At 48.3% G+C, this 17,483-nt stretch overlaps 1 protein-coding gene across 1 annotated transcript; it reads right to left on the bottom strand.

The window, feature by feature from the left end:
• Positions 1 to 7,480: 7,480 nt before the first annotated feature.
• On the bottom strand, positions 7,481 to 17,230 carry LOC147108476 (E3 ubiquitin-protein ligase RNF182). Its single transcript, XM_086005122.1, has 2 exons — positions 16,245 to 17,230; positions 7,481 to 9,190 (listed from the first exon to the last, which is right to left on the bottom strand). The coding sequence occupies exon 2, from the start codon at positions 9,032 to 9,034 to the stop codon at positions 8,186 to 8,188; it is 849 nt and encodes a 282-aa protein (XP_085861248.1). The 5' UTR covers positions 9,035 to 9,190; positions 16,245 to 17,230; the 3' UTR covers positions 7,481 to 8,185.
• Between the last annotated feature and the right edge of the window lie 253 nt (positions 17,231 to 17,483).

Here is a 17,483-nt window from a genome sequence, read left to right as displayed (position 1 = left end):
CTTGGGGGACACCAGAGGTAATGATTTGGGAGTGGGAAGCCAAACCATTGCAGGTGTTTCTCTTGCTATGATTAGATAGATAAGAATGGAACCAGGCAAATGCAGTCCCACCCAGCTGGACAACGGAGGAAAGGCATTGGAGGAGGATGGTGTGGTCAACCATGTCAAAGGGTGCAGACAGGTTGAGAAGAATGAGGAGGTGGATGGGCATGTGTTTAAATGATGTGTCAGTGGGTGGGTGTCTGTGCGTATCACTAACTTTCTGTGCATGTGTCTGTCTCTGTGTGTGTTTGTGTCTGTGTATGTATGCATGGTATCTGTGTGCTTGGGTCTCTGTGTCTGTGTGCGTGTGTCTCTCTCTCTGTGTCTGTGTCTTTGTGTCCGAGTCTGTGCGTGTGTCTCTCTCTGTAGCCATGTGCCTGTGTGTATCTGTGTCTCTGTGTTGCTCTCTGTGTGTATGTCTGTATGTGTGTCTGTGTGTGTCTCTATGGTGCATGTCTTTCTGTATCTGTGTGTGGCTGTGTCTATGTTTGTCTCTGCTTTTGTGGGTATGCCTCTGCGTGTCAATGTGTGTGTCTGCTTGTGTGCATCATTGTGTCTGTGTGTGTGTCTGCTTGTGTGCATCGTTGTGTCTGTGTGTGTGTCTGCTTGTGTGCATCGTTGTGTCAGTGTGTGTCTGCTTGTGTGCATTGTTGTGTCAGTGTGTGTGTCTGCTTGTGTGCATTGTTGTGTCAGTGTGTGTGTCTGCTTGTGTGCATCGTTGTGTTTGTGTGTGTGTTTGCTCGTGTGCATCGTTGTCAGTGTGTGTGTCTGCTTGTGTGCATTGTTGTGTCAGTGTGTGTGTCTGCTTGTGTGCATTGTTGTGTCAGTGTGTGTGTCTGCTTGTGTGCATCGTTGTGTCTGTGTGTGTGTCTGCTTGTGTGCATCGTTGTGTCAGTGTGTGTCTGCTTGTGTGCATTGTTGTGTCAGTGTGTGTGTCTGCTTGTGTGCATTGTTGTGTCAGTGTGTGTGTCTGCTTGTGTGCATTGTTGTCAGTGTGTGTGTCTGCTTGTGTGCATCGTTGTGTCTGTGTGTGTGTCTGCTTGTGTGCATCGTTGTGTCTGTGTGTGTCTGCTTGTGTGCATTGTTGTGTCTGTGTGTGTGTCTGCTTGTGTGCATTGTTGTGTCTGTGTGTGCGTCTGCTTGTGTGCATCGTTGTGTCTGTGTGTGTGTCTGCTTGTGTACATCATTGTGTCTGTGTGTGTGTCTGCTTGTGTGCATTGTTCTGTCTGTGTGTGTGTATGTCTGTCTCTTTCTGTGTGTCTGTCTCTGTGTTTGTGTCTGTGTGAATGACTAAACCTCCTAGAACTGTGGCGTTTACTCCATGTCGCTTGGTTTTAGGGGTGTCCTGCTGAAGCTATGGTGTAGGAGCAACAGAAAACTGTGGAAATCCAGCCCATTAGCAAGGCTTTGTATTTTGTGGAAGGACCAAGTGTATCTGCAGCCCATCCCTTCAGGAATGTACCTGTCAGGACCTCACTCCCTCACAGACAGTGCTCCCAAATCACACGTGTTCTGTCAGTGCTGCTGCCAGCCAGGGTTAAAAAACACAGGCAACGTGGCAATATGGGAGGCAGTGGAGTAGGGTCTGAAACAGCTGGAGCCTGCATTGGGAGTGTTAGGGTACTGGAGGGATGGGCTTCAGTGGGAGAGTTAGGGTACTAGAAGGATGGGCTTCAGTGGGAGTGTTAGGGTACTAGAGGGATGGGCTTCAGTGGGAGTGTTAAGGTACTAGAGGGATGGGCTTCAGTGGGAGTGTTAGGGTACTAGAGGGATGGGCTTCAGTGGGAGTGCTAGGGTACTAGAGGGATGGGCTTCAGCGGGAGTGTTAGGGTACTAGAGGGATGGGCTTCAGTGGGAGTGTTAGGGTACTGGAGGGATGGGCTTCAGTGGGAGTGTTAGGGTACTAGAGGGATGGGCTTCAGCGGGAGTGTTAGGGTACTAGAGGGATGGGCTTCAGTGGGAGTGTTAGGGTACTGGAGGGATGGGCTTCAGCGGGAGTGTTAGGGTACTAGAGGGATGGGCTTCAGTGGGAGTGTTAGGGTACTGGAGGGATGGGCTTCAGTGGGAGTGTTAGGGTACTAGAGGGATGGGCTTCAGTGGGAGTGTTAGGGTACTAGAGGGATGGGCTTCAGCGGGAGTGTTAGGGTACTAGAGGGATGGGCTTCAGTGGGAGTGTTAGGGTACTGGAGGGATGGGCTTCAGTGGGAGTGTTAGGGTACTAGAGGGATGGGCTTCAGTGGGAGTGTTAGGGTACTAGAGGGATGGGCTTCAGCGGGAGTGTTAGGGTACTAGAGGGATGGGCTTCAGTGGGAGTGTTAGGGTACTGGAGGGATGGGCTTCAGTGGGAGTGTTAGGGTACTAGAGGGATGGGCTTCAGTGGGAGTGTTAGGGTACTAGAGGGATGGGCTTCAGTGGGAGTGTTAGGGTACTAGAGGGATGGGCTTCAGTGGGAGTGTTAGGGTACTAGAGGGATGGGCTTCAGTGGGAGTGTTAGGGTACTAGAGGGATTGGCTTCAGTGGGAGTGTTAGGGTACTAGAGGGATGGGCTTCAGTGGGAGTGTTAGGGTACTGGAGGGATGGGCTTCAGTGGGAGTGTTAGGGTACTGGAGGGATGGGCTTCAGTGGGAGTGTTAGGGTACTAGATGGATGGGCTTCAGTGGGAGTGTTAGGGTACTGGAGGGATGGGCTTCAGTGGGAGTGTTAGGGCATTAGAGGGATGGGCTTCAGTGGGAGTGTTAGGGTACTAGAGGGATGGGCTTCAGTGGGAGTGTTAGGGTACTAGGGGGATGGGCTTCAGTCGGAGTGTTAGGGTACTAGAGGGATGGGCTTCAGTGGGAGTGTTAGGGTACTGGAGGGATGGGCTTCAGTGGGAGTGTTAGGGTACGAGAGGGATGGGCTTCAGTGGGAGTGTTAATATACTAGAGGGATGGGCTTCAGTGGGAGTGTTAGGGTATGAGAGGGATGGGCTTCAGTGGGAGTGTTAGGGTACTGGAGGGATGGGCTTCAGTCGGAGTGTTAGGGCATTAGAGGGATGGGCTTCAGTGGGAGTGTTAGGGTACTGGAGGGATGGGCTTCAGTGGGAGTGTTAGGGCATTAGAGGGATGGGCTTCAGTGGGAGTGTTAGGGTATGAGACGAATGGGCTTCAGTGGGAGTGTTAGGGTACGAGAGGGATGGGCTTCAATGTGAGTGTTAGGGTACTAGAGGGATGGGCTTCAGTGGGAGTGTTGGGGTACTGGAGGGATGGGCTTCAGTGGGAGGGTTAGGGTACTGGAGGGATGGGCTTCAGTGGGAGTGTTAGGGCATTAGAGGGATGGGCTTCAGTGGGAGTGTTAGGGTACTGGAGGGATGGGCTTCTGTGGGAGTGTTAGGGTATGAGAGGGATGGTCTTCAGTGGGAGTGTTAGGGTACTGGAGGGAGGGGCTTCAGTCGGAGTGTTTGGGTACTGGAGGGATGGGCTTCAGTGGGAGTGTTAGGGTACTGGAGGGATGGGCTTCAGTGGGAGTGTTAGGGTACTAGAGGGATGGGCTTCAGTGGGAGTGTTAGGGCATTAGAGGGATGGGCTTCAGTAGGTGTGTTAGGGTACTAGAGGGATGGGCTTCAGTGGGAGTGTTAGGGTACTGGAGGGATGGGCTTCTGTGGGAGTGTTAGGGTATGAGAGGGATGGGCTTCAGTGAGAGTGTTAGGGTACTGGAGGGATGGGCTTCAGTCGGAGTGTTAGGGCATTAGAGGGATGGGCTTCAGTGGGAGTGTTAGGGTACTGGAGGGATGGGCTTCAGTGGGAGTGTTAGGGTATGAGAGGGATGGTCTTCAGTGGGAGTGTTAGGGTACTAGAGGGATGGGCTTCAGTGGGAATGTTAGGGTACTGAGGGATGGGCTTCAGTGGGAGTGTTAGGGCATTAGAGGGATGGGCTTCAGTGGGAGTGTTAGGGCATTAGAAGGATGGGCTTCAATCGGAGTGTTAGGGCATTAGAGGAATGGGCTTCAGTGGGAGTGTTAGGGTACTGGAGGGATCGGCTTCAGTGGGAGTGTTAGTGTATGAGAGGGATGGGCTTCAGTGGGAGTGTTAGGGTACTAGAGGGATGGGCTTTAGTGGGAGTGTTAGGGTACTAGAAGGATGGGCTTCAGTGGGAGTGTTAGGGTACTGGAGGGATGGGCTTCAGTGGGAGTGTTAGGGTACTAGAGGGATGGGCTTCAGTGGGAGTGTTAGGGTACTAGAGGGATGGGCTTCAGTGGGAGAGTTAGGGTACTAGAGGGATGGGCTTCAGTGGGAGTGTTAGGGCACTAGAGGGATGGGCTTCAGTGGGAGTGTTAGGGTACTAGAGGGATGGGCTTCAGTGGGAGTGTTAGGGTACTAGAGGGATGGGCTTCAGTGGGAGTGTTAGGGTACTGGAGGGATGGGCTTCAGTGGGAGTGTTAGGGCATTAGAGGGATGGGCTTCAGTGGGATTGTTAGGGTATGAGAGGGATGGGCTTCAGTGGGAGTGTTAGGGTACTAGAGGGATGGGCTTCAGTGGGAGTGTTAGGGTACTAGAGGGATGGACTTCAGTGGGAGTGTTAGGGTACTGGAGGGATGGGCGTCAGTGGGAGTGTTAGGGTACTAGAGGGATGGGCTTCAGTGGGAGTGTTAGGGTATTAGAGGGATGGGCTTCAGTGGGAGAGTTAGGGTACTAGAGGGATGGGCTTCAGTGGGAGTGTTAGGGCACTAGAGGGATGGGCTTCAGTGGGAGTGTTAGGGTACTAGAGGGATGGGCTTCAGTGGGAGTGTTAGGGTACTGGAGGGATGGGCTTCAGTGGGAGTGTTAGGGCATTAGAGGGATGGGCTTCAGTGGGAGTGTTAGGGTACTAGAGGGATGGGCTTCAGTGGGAGTGTTCGGGTACTGGAGGGATGGGCTTCAGCGGGAGTGTTAGGGTACTAGAGGGATGGGCTTCAGTGGGAGTGTTAGGGTACTGGAGGGATGGGCTTCAGTGGGAGTGTTAGGGTACTGGAGGGATGGGCTTCAGTGGGAGTGTTAGGGCATTAGAGGGATGGGCTTCAGTGGGAGTGTTAGGGTATGAGAGGGATGGGCTTCAATGGGAGTGTTAGGGTACTGGAGGGATGGGCTTCAGTGGGAGGGTTAGGGTACTGGAGGGATGGGATTCAGTGGGAGTGTTAGGGCATTAGAGGGATGGGCTTCAGTGGGAGTGTTAGGGTACTGGAGGGATGGGCTTCTGTGGGAGTGTTAGGGTATGAGAGGGATGGGCTTCAGTGGGAGTGTTAGGGTACTGGAGGGATGGGCTTCAGTCGGTGTGTTAGGGTACTGGAGGGATGGGCTTCAGTGGGAGTGTTAGGGTACTGGAGGGATGGGCTTCAGTGGGAGTGTTAGGGTACTGGAGGGATGGGCTTCAGTGGGAGTGTTAGGGGACTGGAGGGATGGGCTTCAGTGGGAGTGTTAGGGTACTAGAGGGATGGGCTTCAGTGGGAGTGTTAGGGTACTGGAGGGATGGGCTTCAGTGGGAGTGTTAGGGCATTAGAGGGATGGGCTTCAGTGGGTGTGTTAGTGTATGAGATGGATGGGCTTCAGTTGGAGTGTTAGGGTATGAGAGGGATGGGCTTCAGTGGGAGTGTTAGGGCATTAGAGGGATGGGCTTCAGTCGGAGTGTTGGGGCATTAGAGGGATGGGCTTCAGTGGGAGTGTTAGGGTACTGGAGGGATGGGCTTCAGTGGGAGTGTTAGGGTACTGGAGGGATGGGCTTCAGTCGGAGTGTTAGGGCATTAGAGGGATGGGCTTCAGTGGGAGTGTTAGGTTACTCGATGGATGGGCTTCAGTGGGAGTGTTAGGGTACTGGAGGGATGGGCTTCAGTGGGAGTGTTAGGGCATTAGAGGGATGGGCTTCAGTGGGAGTGTTAGGGTACGAGAGGGATGGGCTTCAGTGGGAGTGTTAGGTTACTGGAGGGATGGGCTTTAGTGGGAGAGTTAGGGTATGAGAGGGATGGGCTAAATGGCTTTGTCTTAAATCCTCATGATCTAGCTTAGATCTGATTGGAAAAGGTAACTTCAGTTCATGATCATTCAGCTGAGAAGCCATGATATTTGTTTGTTTGAACTTTGGTTAACATAGAAACATAGAAGATAGGAGCAGGAGTAGGCCATTCGGCCCTTCGAGCCTGCTCTGCCATTCAACGAGATCATGGCTGATCATCCAAACCCTAGCACCCGGTCCCTACACCGACAGCCATCCCACCCAAGCCCTATCCCCGTAACCCCACATATTTAATCCCCCCTAACACTAAGGGCCAATTTTTATCATGGCCAATCAACCTAACCCGCACATCTTTGGACTGTGGGAGGAAACCGGAGCACCCGGAGAAAACCCACGCAAACACGGGGAGAATGTGCAAACTCCACACAGACAGTCACCCGAGGCCGGATTTGAACCCGGGTCCCTGGCGCTGTGAGGCAACAGTGCTAACCACTATGCCGACCTCCTCTGACTTTGATGATTAAAGACACTTCTGGGGGGGGCGCATGTGGTAAAACCACCAATGAACTCCTGTACAAATGAATAACTGTCTTTAAAGCAATGTTACAGCACCTATGTCCGCTTGCTGAGTGTAAAGAAGCTTTCTGTAAAAACCCTGAAACAACGCGATGACGTCACCACGCTGGTCACGTGGTGCCCTGAGTGGCAGGAAACGTGATGACGTCATGACGTCAGAGGTGGGAGGTTCTGAGTTCAGACCTCGTGGAACAAGCTATTCACAGAATCACAGAATCACAGAAACCCCACAGTGCAGATAGAGGCCATTTCGGCCCATCGAGCCTGCACCGACACATATCCCACCCGATCCCCATAACCCCACGTATTTAATCCCCCCTAACACTAAGGGTCAATTTATCATTTATTGTATGGACCTGTTTGCTGTTGCTCCTACATGTTTTTGTTTTGTTCACCAGTTTAATTAAATTCGGTTAATTTACTGAACTGACTCGACCTCAGTGATTTAGATAGGAATCCGTTGATCCCTACAGTACCTTACATTGATCCATCAATCAGAGTAAACTTGCAAGTCCCACGTGTCCACAGTAACTTACACGAGGTCAGCCCGCTGGATGGAACCTCGGGCACCCTGAGCTTGATCTCCGGTGTCTCCAGTCCCGACTGTCCCCTTACATCAGGATCCCCTCACTTTTATACCCTGTAGTGATCCATCTCTGGCACCTGACTCTTCTTTGTCTTCTCTGCTAGGTTTTGGCAGGAAGCGAGGGAAAGACAGCTGGAACATCCCTAATCTGTGGTTTACAAGGACACTTTACCTGGTTCCTGGCAGTTACTTTACTTCAGTAATGTTCTCATTATCCCTAAACTACCTTGCCTGCTGTTAATGATGTTATTTCACAGTTTCACAGTTATAGGTATAAACATCACACATTATAATCTAATCTATTCTATTACTCACTCTGGTTTAAGCATTTATTGTGGTTAGTAACAGACAAAATCTGTTTCACCCCTGATCTGATTACAGACTCCAACATGTCAATTCAGTGAATGGAATGTCTTTTCAGTGTTGCGCCTGTTTGAGTTTTGAACTCAGATTAAACTTCTCTCTCCCATAATACTCATTATATCAGACATTTGATGTCAGTGTATTTTAGCCATGTTATGTTAATGTCTCTAAAACCTACAAGAAAGACAGACTTGCATTTATATAGCACCTTTCACCACCTCAGGACCTCGCAATGTGCTTCACAGCCAATGAAGTACATTTCAAGTGTAGTCGCTGACAGTGTTGTATTGTAGGAAACAAACGGTTCAGATACACAAACCTTTAAAAGTGGGAGGACAAGTTGATAAAGTAGTTTAAAGAAGCACAAGGGATCCTCGGTTTTATAAATAGGGGTGTAGAGTACAACAGGGCAGAGGTCATGTAAACCTGTACAAATCATTGGTTAGGCTGCAGTTAGAATATTGGTTCAAGTTTTGTGGCATCTTACACCAGGAAGGATGTCAAGGCCATGGAGAGGGTGCAGAGATTCACTGAGATGATACCAGGGAAGAGAGCCTTTAGTTATCAGGAGAGATTTGAGAAACTGGAGCTCTTCCATTAGAACAAAGGGTAATTGGAGATCTGAGGGAGGGGTTCAAAATTTGATCAGGTAAATGATCAAATTGTGTGTTTACGCATAACTCCAGGCTTCTGCCATATTGGGAGCTGCACCCCAGCTGTATGACAATCTCTGGTCCGAATCCCGCCCAATGTTTGATGTAATCTGGTCAAACAGGCCAATGTTTCATGGCACACACATTGGCAAAACCCGTAAACTACACATCGGGCCAGACTTGAAGGGACGAGACTGACAAAGACTATGCCGAGGGTGATGTTCTGAAACACCAACAGGTAGATCCCGAGAGGCACAGAGCTGAAGTAAAAGAGTCCCAGAATCCAAGTGAGGTAGCGGGGAATGCCCTTCCAGAGACATGGCCTGCACTTGTCTGTCGCCTGCTGACGGGACACTGATGTCAGGGAATCCAAGCTGGAGGGTCTATAGTAGCTGATGATTGGTAACATGCTGGTGTTGTTGGTCGGGGGAGAATCTCTCTCGAGCTCCATTATAGTGATGACCAGACAGTTTGAGGAGTTGCTGGATGTGTCATTGAGATTTGCGAAATTGGCAGGGGTCAACACCAGCTCAGATGGCGACCGATTCTTGGCCTTGTCTCGGTAGCTGAGCATTGCCATAATGATGGGGTCATCCTGCAGTTGGCAGATCTCCTCTTGTGGTGCATGGGTCTCCTGTCTGCAAAACGGACAACTGATGACGTGAGGAGAGGAATCTTTTATGTTGGCAACTTTCTGGAGGCACTTGGTGCAAACGCGGTGAAGGCAGTTTAACACCTTGGGCTTTCGGCTGTGCGAGTCATAACGATTATAGCAGATCTTACACTCCAGCTCATCCGATGTGTAGAGGTGAGGGAGGCTGCTTCCTGCCTCAGTCACCTGCTGCTGGCTCATTCTAACCTGGAGAGAGGCGCCCCAGTGGCCCAGATTTGGGACACTGAGCAAATCTTTAGGTCCAAAGGGGATTTTAAGGGTGTCGCTTCACTGTCTGGTTGAGTAACTCGATCCACAGGACATGTTTGACTCTCCCTGAAAAGGAAAACAGACACCCTGCAAAAAATAGGATAAATTGGTCAGTGTCAGGGTTTCCATGGTCAGAGCTCTGTTCTCAATGACACAGGAAGCAGAGTTCAAAAAGGTCAGATTCTATTCCGTTCCGGTTAATTAATGGTATGGGATCAATCAGCACTTTGAGAACCAGATCTTATTCCACCTTCTAGTCATTGCTAAGTACAGTTAAAATCCATCTGTAATTACAGGAAATACCATAAAGATGAGAATAAACGAAGTAGGTTATTCAGCCCGTCTAATTCATCCTTCCAGAGACATTTATGATCCCCCATCCCCCACAGCATCAAAGTGCCTTACGAACGGCTCCAGAATGTGCATCTAACCCGTGCTGTCCCTGCCCTGGGAGTGTTTGATGGGACAGTGTAGGGAGAGCTTTATTCTGTACCTAACCCGTGCTGTACCTGCCCTGGGAGTGTTTGATGGGACAGTGTAGAGGGAGCTTTACTCTGTATCTAACCCGTGCTGTACCTGCCTTGGGAGTGTTTGTTGTGACAGTGTAGAGGGAGCTTTACTCTGTATCTAACTCATACTGTACCTGCCCTGGGAGTGTTCGTTGGGACAGTGTAGAGGGAGCTTTACTCTCTATCTAACCCGTGCTGTCCCTGCCCTGGGAGTGTTTGAAGGGACAGTGTAGAGGGAGCTTTACTCTGTATCTAACCCGTGCTGTACCTGCCCTGGGAGTGTTTGATGGGGCAGTGTAGAGGAAGCTTTACTCTCTATCTAACCTGTTCTGTACCTGCCCTGAGAGTGTTTGATGGGACAGTATAGAGGGAGCTTTACTCTGTATCTAACCCATGCTGTACCTGCCCTGGGAGTGTTTGATGGGGAAAGTGTAGAGGGAGCTTTACTCTGTATCTAACCTGTGCTGTACCTGCCCTGAGAGTGTTTGATGGGACAGTGTAGAGGGAGCTTTACTCTGTAGAGGTAAACGAATATGATATGATTGGGATTACGGAAACATGGCTCCAGGGTGGCCAAGGCTGGGAACTCAACATCCAGGTGATTCAATATTCAGGAAAGATAGGCAAAAAGGAAAAGGAGGTGCGGTAGCATTGCTGGTTAAAGAGCGGATTAACGCAACTGAAAGGAAGGATATTAGCTCTGATAATGTGGAATCTGTATGGGTAGAACTGAGAAATACCAAGGGGCAGAAAACATTAGTGGGAGTAGTATATAGACCTCCAAACATTAATGCAGAGGTTGGGGATGGCATTAAACGGGAAATTAGAGAAGCATTCAATAAGGGCACAGCAGTTATCATGGGTGACTTTAATCTACATATAGATTGGGCTAAACAAATTAGTAACAATACTGTGGAGGAGGAATTCCTGGAGTGTATACAGGATGGTTTCCTGGACCAATATGTCGAGGAACCAACTAGAGATCAGGCCATCTTAGACTGGGTATTATGTAATGAGAAAGGACTAATTAGCAATCTTGTTGTGCGAGGCCCCTTGGGTCAGAGCGATCATAATATGATAGAATTCTTCATTAAGATGGAGAGTGAAATAGTTGACTCAGAGACTAGGGTCCTGAATTTAAATAAAGGAGACTACGATTGTATGAGGTGCGAGTTGGGTCGGATTGATTGGGGAATGTCATTCAAAGGGTTGACGGTGGATAGGCAATGGCAAACATTCAAAGAACGCATGGATGAACTACAGAATTTCTTCATCCCAGTTTGGCATAAAATTAAAACAAAAAAGTTGACTCAACCGTGGTTAACAAGGGAAATTAGGGATAGCATAAGATCCAAGGAAAGGACATATAAATTGGCCAGAAAAAGCAGTAAACCTGAGGATTGGGAGCAGTTTAGGATTCAGCAAAGGAGGACAAAGGGATTAATTAAGAGGGGGAAAATAGAGTATGAGAGTAAGCTTGCAGGGAACATAAAAACTGACTGTAAAAGCTTTTATAGGTATATGAAGAGAAAAAATTGGTGAAGTCAAGCGTAGGTCCCTTGCAGTCAGAATCAGGGGAATTTATAATGGGGAACAAAGAAATGGCAAACCAATTAAATACAAACTTTGGTTCTGTCTTCATAAAGGAGGACACAAATAACCTCCCAGAGATGTCAGGGAACATAAGGTCTAATGAGAGGGTGGAACTGAAAGAAATCAGTATTTGTAGGGAAATGGTGTTAGGGAAATTGACGGGATTGAAGGCCAATAAATCCCCAGGGTCTGATAATCTACATCCTAGGGTACTTAAGGAAGTGGCCCTAGAAATAGTAGATGCATTGCTGGTCATCTTCCAAAATTCGATAGACTCTGGAACAGTACCCATGGATTGGAGGGTAACTAATGTTACCCCATTATTCAAAAAAGGTGGTAGAGAGAAAATGGGGAATTATAGACCGGTAAGCCTGACATTGGCAGTGGGGAAAATGCTAGAGTCCATTATAAAAGATGTAATAGCAGAGCACTTGGAAAACAGTGACAGGATTGGAAAAAGTCAACATGGATTTACAAAAGGTAAATCGTGCTTGACTAATCCACTGGAATTTTTTGATGATGTAACTTGTAAAATTGATAAGGGAGAACCAGTGGATGTGGTGTACTTGGACTTTCAGAAAGCTTTCGATAAGGTCCCGCATAAGAGATTAGCGTGTAAAATTAAGGCACATGGGATTGGGGGCAAGGTATTGACTTGGATAAAGAACTGGTTGGCAGACAGAAAGCAAAGAGTTAGAATAAATGGGTCTTTTTCCAAGTGGCAGGCAGTGACTAGTGGGTACCGCAGGGATCGGTCCTGGGACCCCAGCTATTCACAATATATATTAATGATCTAGACGAGGGAATTGGATGTAATATCTCCAAGTTTGCAGACGACACAAAGCTGGGTGGGAGTGTGTGCTGTACGGCGGATGCTGAGAAACTCCAGTATGATTTGGACAGGTTGGGTGATTGGGCAGAAGCATGGCAGATGCAATATAACGTGGATAAATGCGAGGTTATCCACTTTGGTGTCAAAAACAGGAAGGCAGGTTAATGTCTGAATGGCAATAAATTGAGAGAAGGGGATGTGCAACGAGACCTGGGTGTCCTTGTGCACCAGTCGTTGAAGGTAAGCATGCAGGTGCAGCAGGTGGTTAAGAAGGCAAGTGGTATGTTGGCCTTTGTAACGAGAGGGTTAGAGTACAGGAACAAGGATGTCTTGCTGCAGTTGTACAGGGCCTTGGTGCGACCACATCTGGAGTATTGTGTGCAGTTTTGGTCGCCTTATCTGAGGAAGGATGTTCTTGCCATGGAGGGAGTTCAGCGAAGATTCACCAGGCTGATACCTGGGATGGCAGGAATGACGTATGAGGAGAGATTGGGTCGATTGGGCATATACTCACTGGAGTTTAGAAGAATGAGAGGGGATCTCATTGAAACTTATAAAATACTAACAGGACTAGATAGACTGGATGCAGGAAGGATGTTCCCGATGGCCGGGGAGTCCAGAACCAGGGGTCACAGTCTAAGGATAAGGGGTAAGCCATTTAGGACGGAGATGAGGAGGAATTTCTTCACCCAGAGAGTGGTGAACCTGTGGAATTCTCTGCCACAGAAGGCAGTAGAGGCCAATTCATTAAATATATTCAAGAAGGAGTTAGTTAGATATATTTGTTAAGGCTAAAGGGATCAAGGGATATGGAGAGAAGGCAGGGACAGGTTACTGAATTTGGATGATCAGCCATGATCTCATTGAATGGCGGAGCAGGCTCAAGGGGCCGAATGGCCTACTCCTGCTCCTAACTTCTATGTTTCTATGTTTCTTATGTTCTCCACTGCAAACCGTCTTCTTAAACGCCTCTCTCCTGCCACCTCCACCCTCACCAGCAAGTGTGAGGAGCTCATGGACTTCTTTGTCGCTAAGATTGAGACCATCTGATCAGCTGTTACTGCCGTTTCCCTCCCTTCCCCTAGCCCACCGGCCCAAACTTCCCCTAAGGTTCCCTGCTGCCCTAGATCTGAACTCGTATCTTTCTCTAGTTTCTCTCCTATCTCCCCGAGCTCATCTTGTCCCCACCTCCTGTTCGCTCGACCCTATTCCCACTAAATTGCTGACCACCCAGCTTCCCTTCCTGACCCCCATGTTAGCTGATATTGTTAACGGTTCTCTCTCCTCAGATACTGTCCCCCTCCCCTTCAAATCTGCCGTCATCACCCCCCTCCACAAAAAAACAACCCCTTACCACACTGTTCTTGCAAACTACCGCACCATCTCCTGCCTCCCTTTCCTCTCCATCTTTCCCGGAACTCCATGTTTGAATCCCTACAATCAGTTTCCACCCATGTCACAGTACCGAAACAGCTCTCATCAATGTCACAAATGACATCCCATGTGACAGTGACCATGGTGCACTATCCCTTCATGTCCTTCTCGACCTGTCTGCAGCCTTTGACACGGTTGACCATTCCATCCTTCTCCAACACCTCTCCACTGTTGTCGAGCTGGGTGGGACTGCACTCACCTGGTTCCGTCTTAGCTATCCAGTCGTAGGCAGAAAATCACCTGTAATGATTTCTCTTTACCTCTGGAGTTCCCCAAGGATCTATGCTTAGCCCCCTCCTAGTTCTCATCTTACATGCTGCCCCTTGATGACACCATCCGGAAACACAACCTCCAAAAACCCTAACCACTGACTCCATCTCTCTCCCTGGTCACTGTCTGAGGCTGAACCAGACTGTTCATAACCTTGGCATCCTATTTGACCCTTCCGACCACATATCCGCTCCATATCCAAGATCGCCTATTTCCACCTCCGTAACATCACCTGACTCCTCCCCGCCTCAGGTAATCTGCTGCTGAAACCCTCCTCCATGCTTTTGTTACCTCTCGACTTTACTATTCCAACATTCTCCTGGCCGGCCTCCCATCTTCCACCCTCCATAAACTTCAGCTCATCTAAAACTCTGCTGTCCATATCGTAACTCGCACCATAGAATCGTTACAGCATGGAAGAAGTTCATTCGGCCCATCGAGTCCGTGCCGGCTCTCTGCAAGAGCACTTCAGTTAGTCCCACTCCCCCGCCCTTTCCCGTAGCCCTGCAAATATCTTTCCTTCAGCTACTTATCCAACTCCCTTTTGAAAGCCGTGATTGAGTCTGCCTCCACCACCCTTTCAGGCAGTGCATTCCAGATCCTAACCACTCGCTGTGTAAAAAAGATTTTTCTTATGTCACCTTTGGTTCTTTTGCCAATCACCTTAAATCTTTGTCCTCTGGTTCTCGACCCTTCCACCAATGGGAACACTTTCTATCTATTCTGTCCAGACCTCTCATGATTTTGAACACCTCTATCAAATCTCCTCTCAACCTTCTCTGCTCCAAGGAGAACAACCTCAGCTTCTTGAGTCTATCAACATAACTGAAGTCCCTCATCCTTGGAATCATTCTCTAAGGTCTTCACATCCTCCCTAAAGTGTGGTGCCCAGAATTGGACACAATACTCCAGTTGGGGCCGAACCAGTGTTTTACACAGGTTCATCATAATTTCCACACTTTTGTACTCTATACCTCTATTTATGAAGCCCAGGATCCCATAAGCCTTTTTAACCGTTTTCTCAACCTGCCCTGCCACCTTCAACGATTTGTGCACACATACCCCCAGGTCCCTCTGTTCATGCATCCCCTTCAGGATTGATTTATATTTCCTCTCCTCATTCTTTTGGCCAAAATGTATCACTTCACACTTTTCTACATTAAATTTCATCTGCCACGTGTCCGCCCATTTCACCAGCCTGTCTATGTTTTCTTGAAGTCTATCACTATCCTCCTCACTGTTCACTATACTTCCAAGTTTTGTGTCATCTGCAAATTTTGAAATTGTGCCCTGTACTCCCAAGTCCATGTCATTAATATATCTCAAGAAAAGCAGTGGTCCTAGAACTGACCCCTGGGGAACACCTTCCTCCAGTCTGAAAAACAACTGTTCATCACTACTGTCTGTTTCTTATCACTTAGCCAATTTCACATCCATGCACTTTGTCGAACCAAGTCCCGTTCGCCCATCACCCCTGTGCTTGCTGACCTACATTGGCTCCCGGTTAAGCAATACCTTGATTTTAAAATTCTCATCCTTGTTTTCAAATCCCTCCATAGCCTCGCCGCTCCCTATCTCTGTAATCTCCTTCAGCCCCACAACCCCCCGAGATATCTGCGCTCCTCCAACTCTAGACTCTTAAGCATCCCTGATATTTATCGCTCCACCATTGACAGCCGTGCCTTCATCTGCTAAGCCCTAAACGCTGGAATTCCCTGCCTAAGCCTCTTCGCTTCTCTACCTCTCTTTCCTCCTTTAAGACACTCCTTAAAACCTACCTCTTTGACCAAGCTGTTGGTCATCTGCCCTAATTTCTCCTTATGTGGCTCAGTGTCAAATTTTGTTTAATAATCACTCGTATGAAGCGCCTTGGGACATTTTACTACTTTAAAGGTGCTATATAAATACAATTTGTTGTTGTTATGTTCATCTGTTCCCCTGTATCTCTCCCCAGCCCCCCTCTCTCTCTGTATGTCTCCCTCTCTCTATCTCCCTGTCTCTCTCTCTCCCTGTCTCCCTCCCTGTCTCACTCTCTGTCTTCCTGTCTCTCTCTCTCCCCCGTCTCTCTCTCTCTCTCTCTCTCTCTCTCTCTCTCTGTCTCCATGTCTCTCTCTCACTGTCTCCCTGCCTGCTTCCCTGTCTCTCTCTCTCTGTCTCCCTCCCTGTCTCTTTCGATCCCGGTCTCTCTCTCCCTCTGTCTCCCTATCTCTCCCTCCATCTTCCTGCCTGTACAGATAACTGTAGCTGTAGTAAAGACAGCTGCTTGACAGTAGCTATAGTAAAGACAGCTGCTTGATGGCAGTCAGATAAATAGGAAGCCATCTTGGCCATGCGGCAGTACTACATGAGCTGGCACTGACTCAAGACCTAATAAAGAGTACTCAACGATATCTACTCGTAAGCCTCTTAATACTACAATATAAGATAACATTACATGGTACCAGGATTTATAGAACACATGATACGGGCATACCACAACAATGGAAGGGATAAAACCACCTACTAGCCTGCAACTTGAAGGAAATCTGGATGAAAATTGGTGCGAATTCAAACAACGCTTTCTTCTCTACCTCACAGCGATCGATGCCACGACTAGCTCTGGAACACGTAAGGTAGCTTTGTTGCTAACAGTGGCTGGCTCACAGGCAATCGAGCTGTATAATACATTTATGTTCGCAGCTGAAGGTGACAAAAATGATCTGGACAAGATGATAGATCTGTTCGATAAATACTGCACACCTAAAAAGAATGAAACGTTCGAGAGATTTGTTTTTCGCTCCCACGGGCAAAAGCAAGGAGAATCCTTTGATGTTTTTCTGACGGACTTAAAAACAAAAGCACAAACATGTAACTTTGGAGACTTGAAGGAATCGATGATACGCGATCAGGTCATTTTTGGAATACTTGACAAGAAGGTGAGGGAGAGAATGCTTAGGGACAATGACTTAACTTTGGATGCTGCAGTAAAAATATGTCATGCTAGTGAACTCTCAGCCATGCACATGCAAAAATTCAATGGGAGAACTACAGCAACGGGCGTGAGAGCGCTGGGACTGGACAACCTACCAGTGGATGTAGTACACAGAAGGGACACAAGAGGGCGCACAGAGATCAGAACTATGATGCCATACGATTGCAGATGGTGCAGCAATAGACATGTGGCAAGACAGTATCTGGCTTATGGGAAGAACTGCGCAAAATGTAAAGGCAGGAATCACTTTGCTAAAATGTGCTTTTGGGAAGAGAAAACCAAAGGTAAAAAGACAGTGCATGCTATTGAGACTGAAGACACAGAATCGGAGACTTTGTATGTTGGAATGGTGCAAAATGACTTAAAACAGGGTAAAGATATGGAAAAGGAAGTACATTCCGTAGGACTAAAGACTGAAGTTTGGATAGCCCCCTTGCTGGTAAATGGCACCATTGTTCCCTTCAAGCTAGATACAGGTGCTAAGGCAAACCTCATAAGCTGGAGTGATGCATGGAATCTCAAAGTGAGTCCAAAAATACTGAACAAGACAGTGGCTTTGAAGGCGTACAATGGACAAAGTATTGAAACAAAAGGAATGTGTAGGCTGAATGTTAAGGGAAAAAATCGCATTCACCCATTGACGTTTGTTATAGTGCCTGAAGGACATGAGTCACTGTTGGGGGATAAGGCATGTGTGGATTTGGGCTTGGTAAAACGAGTCTATACTATTAATGAACTGAACTGTGTGCAGAGTGCCCCCCAAGACAGTAC

The sequence above is a fragment of the Somniosus microcephalus genome, chromosome 13, assembly GCF_052327205.1.
Source record: "Somniosus microcephalus isolate GS21.2 chromosome 13, FLI_Smic_1.0, whole genome shotgun sequence".
NCBI classification, from domain to species: Eukaryota; Metazoa; Chordata; class Chondrichthyes; order Squaliformes; family Somniosidae; genus Somniosus; species Somniosus microcephalus.
Note: the sequence above shows the minus strand (reverse complement) of the source record. Positions and strands in the feature narration are given on the sequence as shown.

Coding starts and splice junctions, on each gene's coding strand:
- LOC147108476 (XM_086005122.1), bottom strand. CDS start 9,034: ATGAGCCAGCAGCAGGTGACTGAGGCAGGAAGCAGCCTCCCTCACCTC.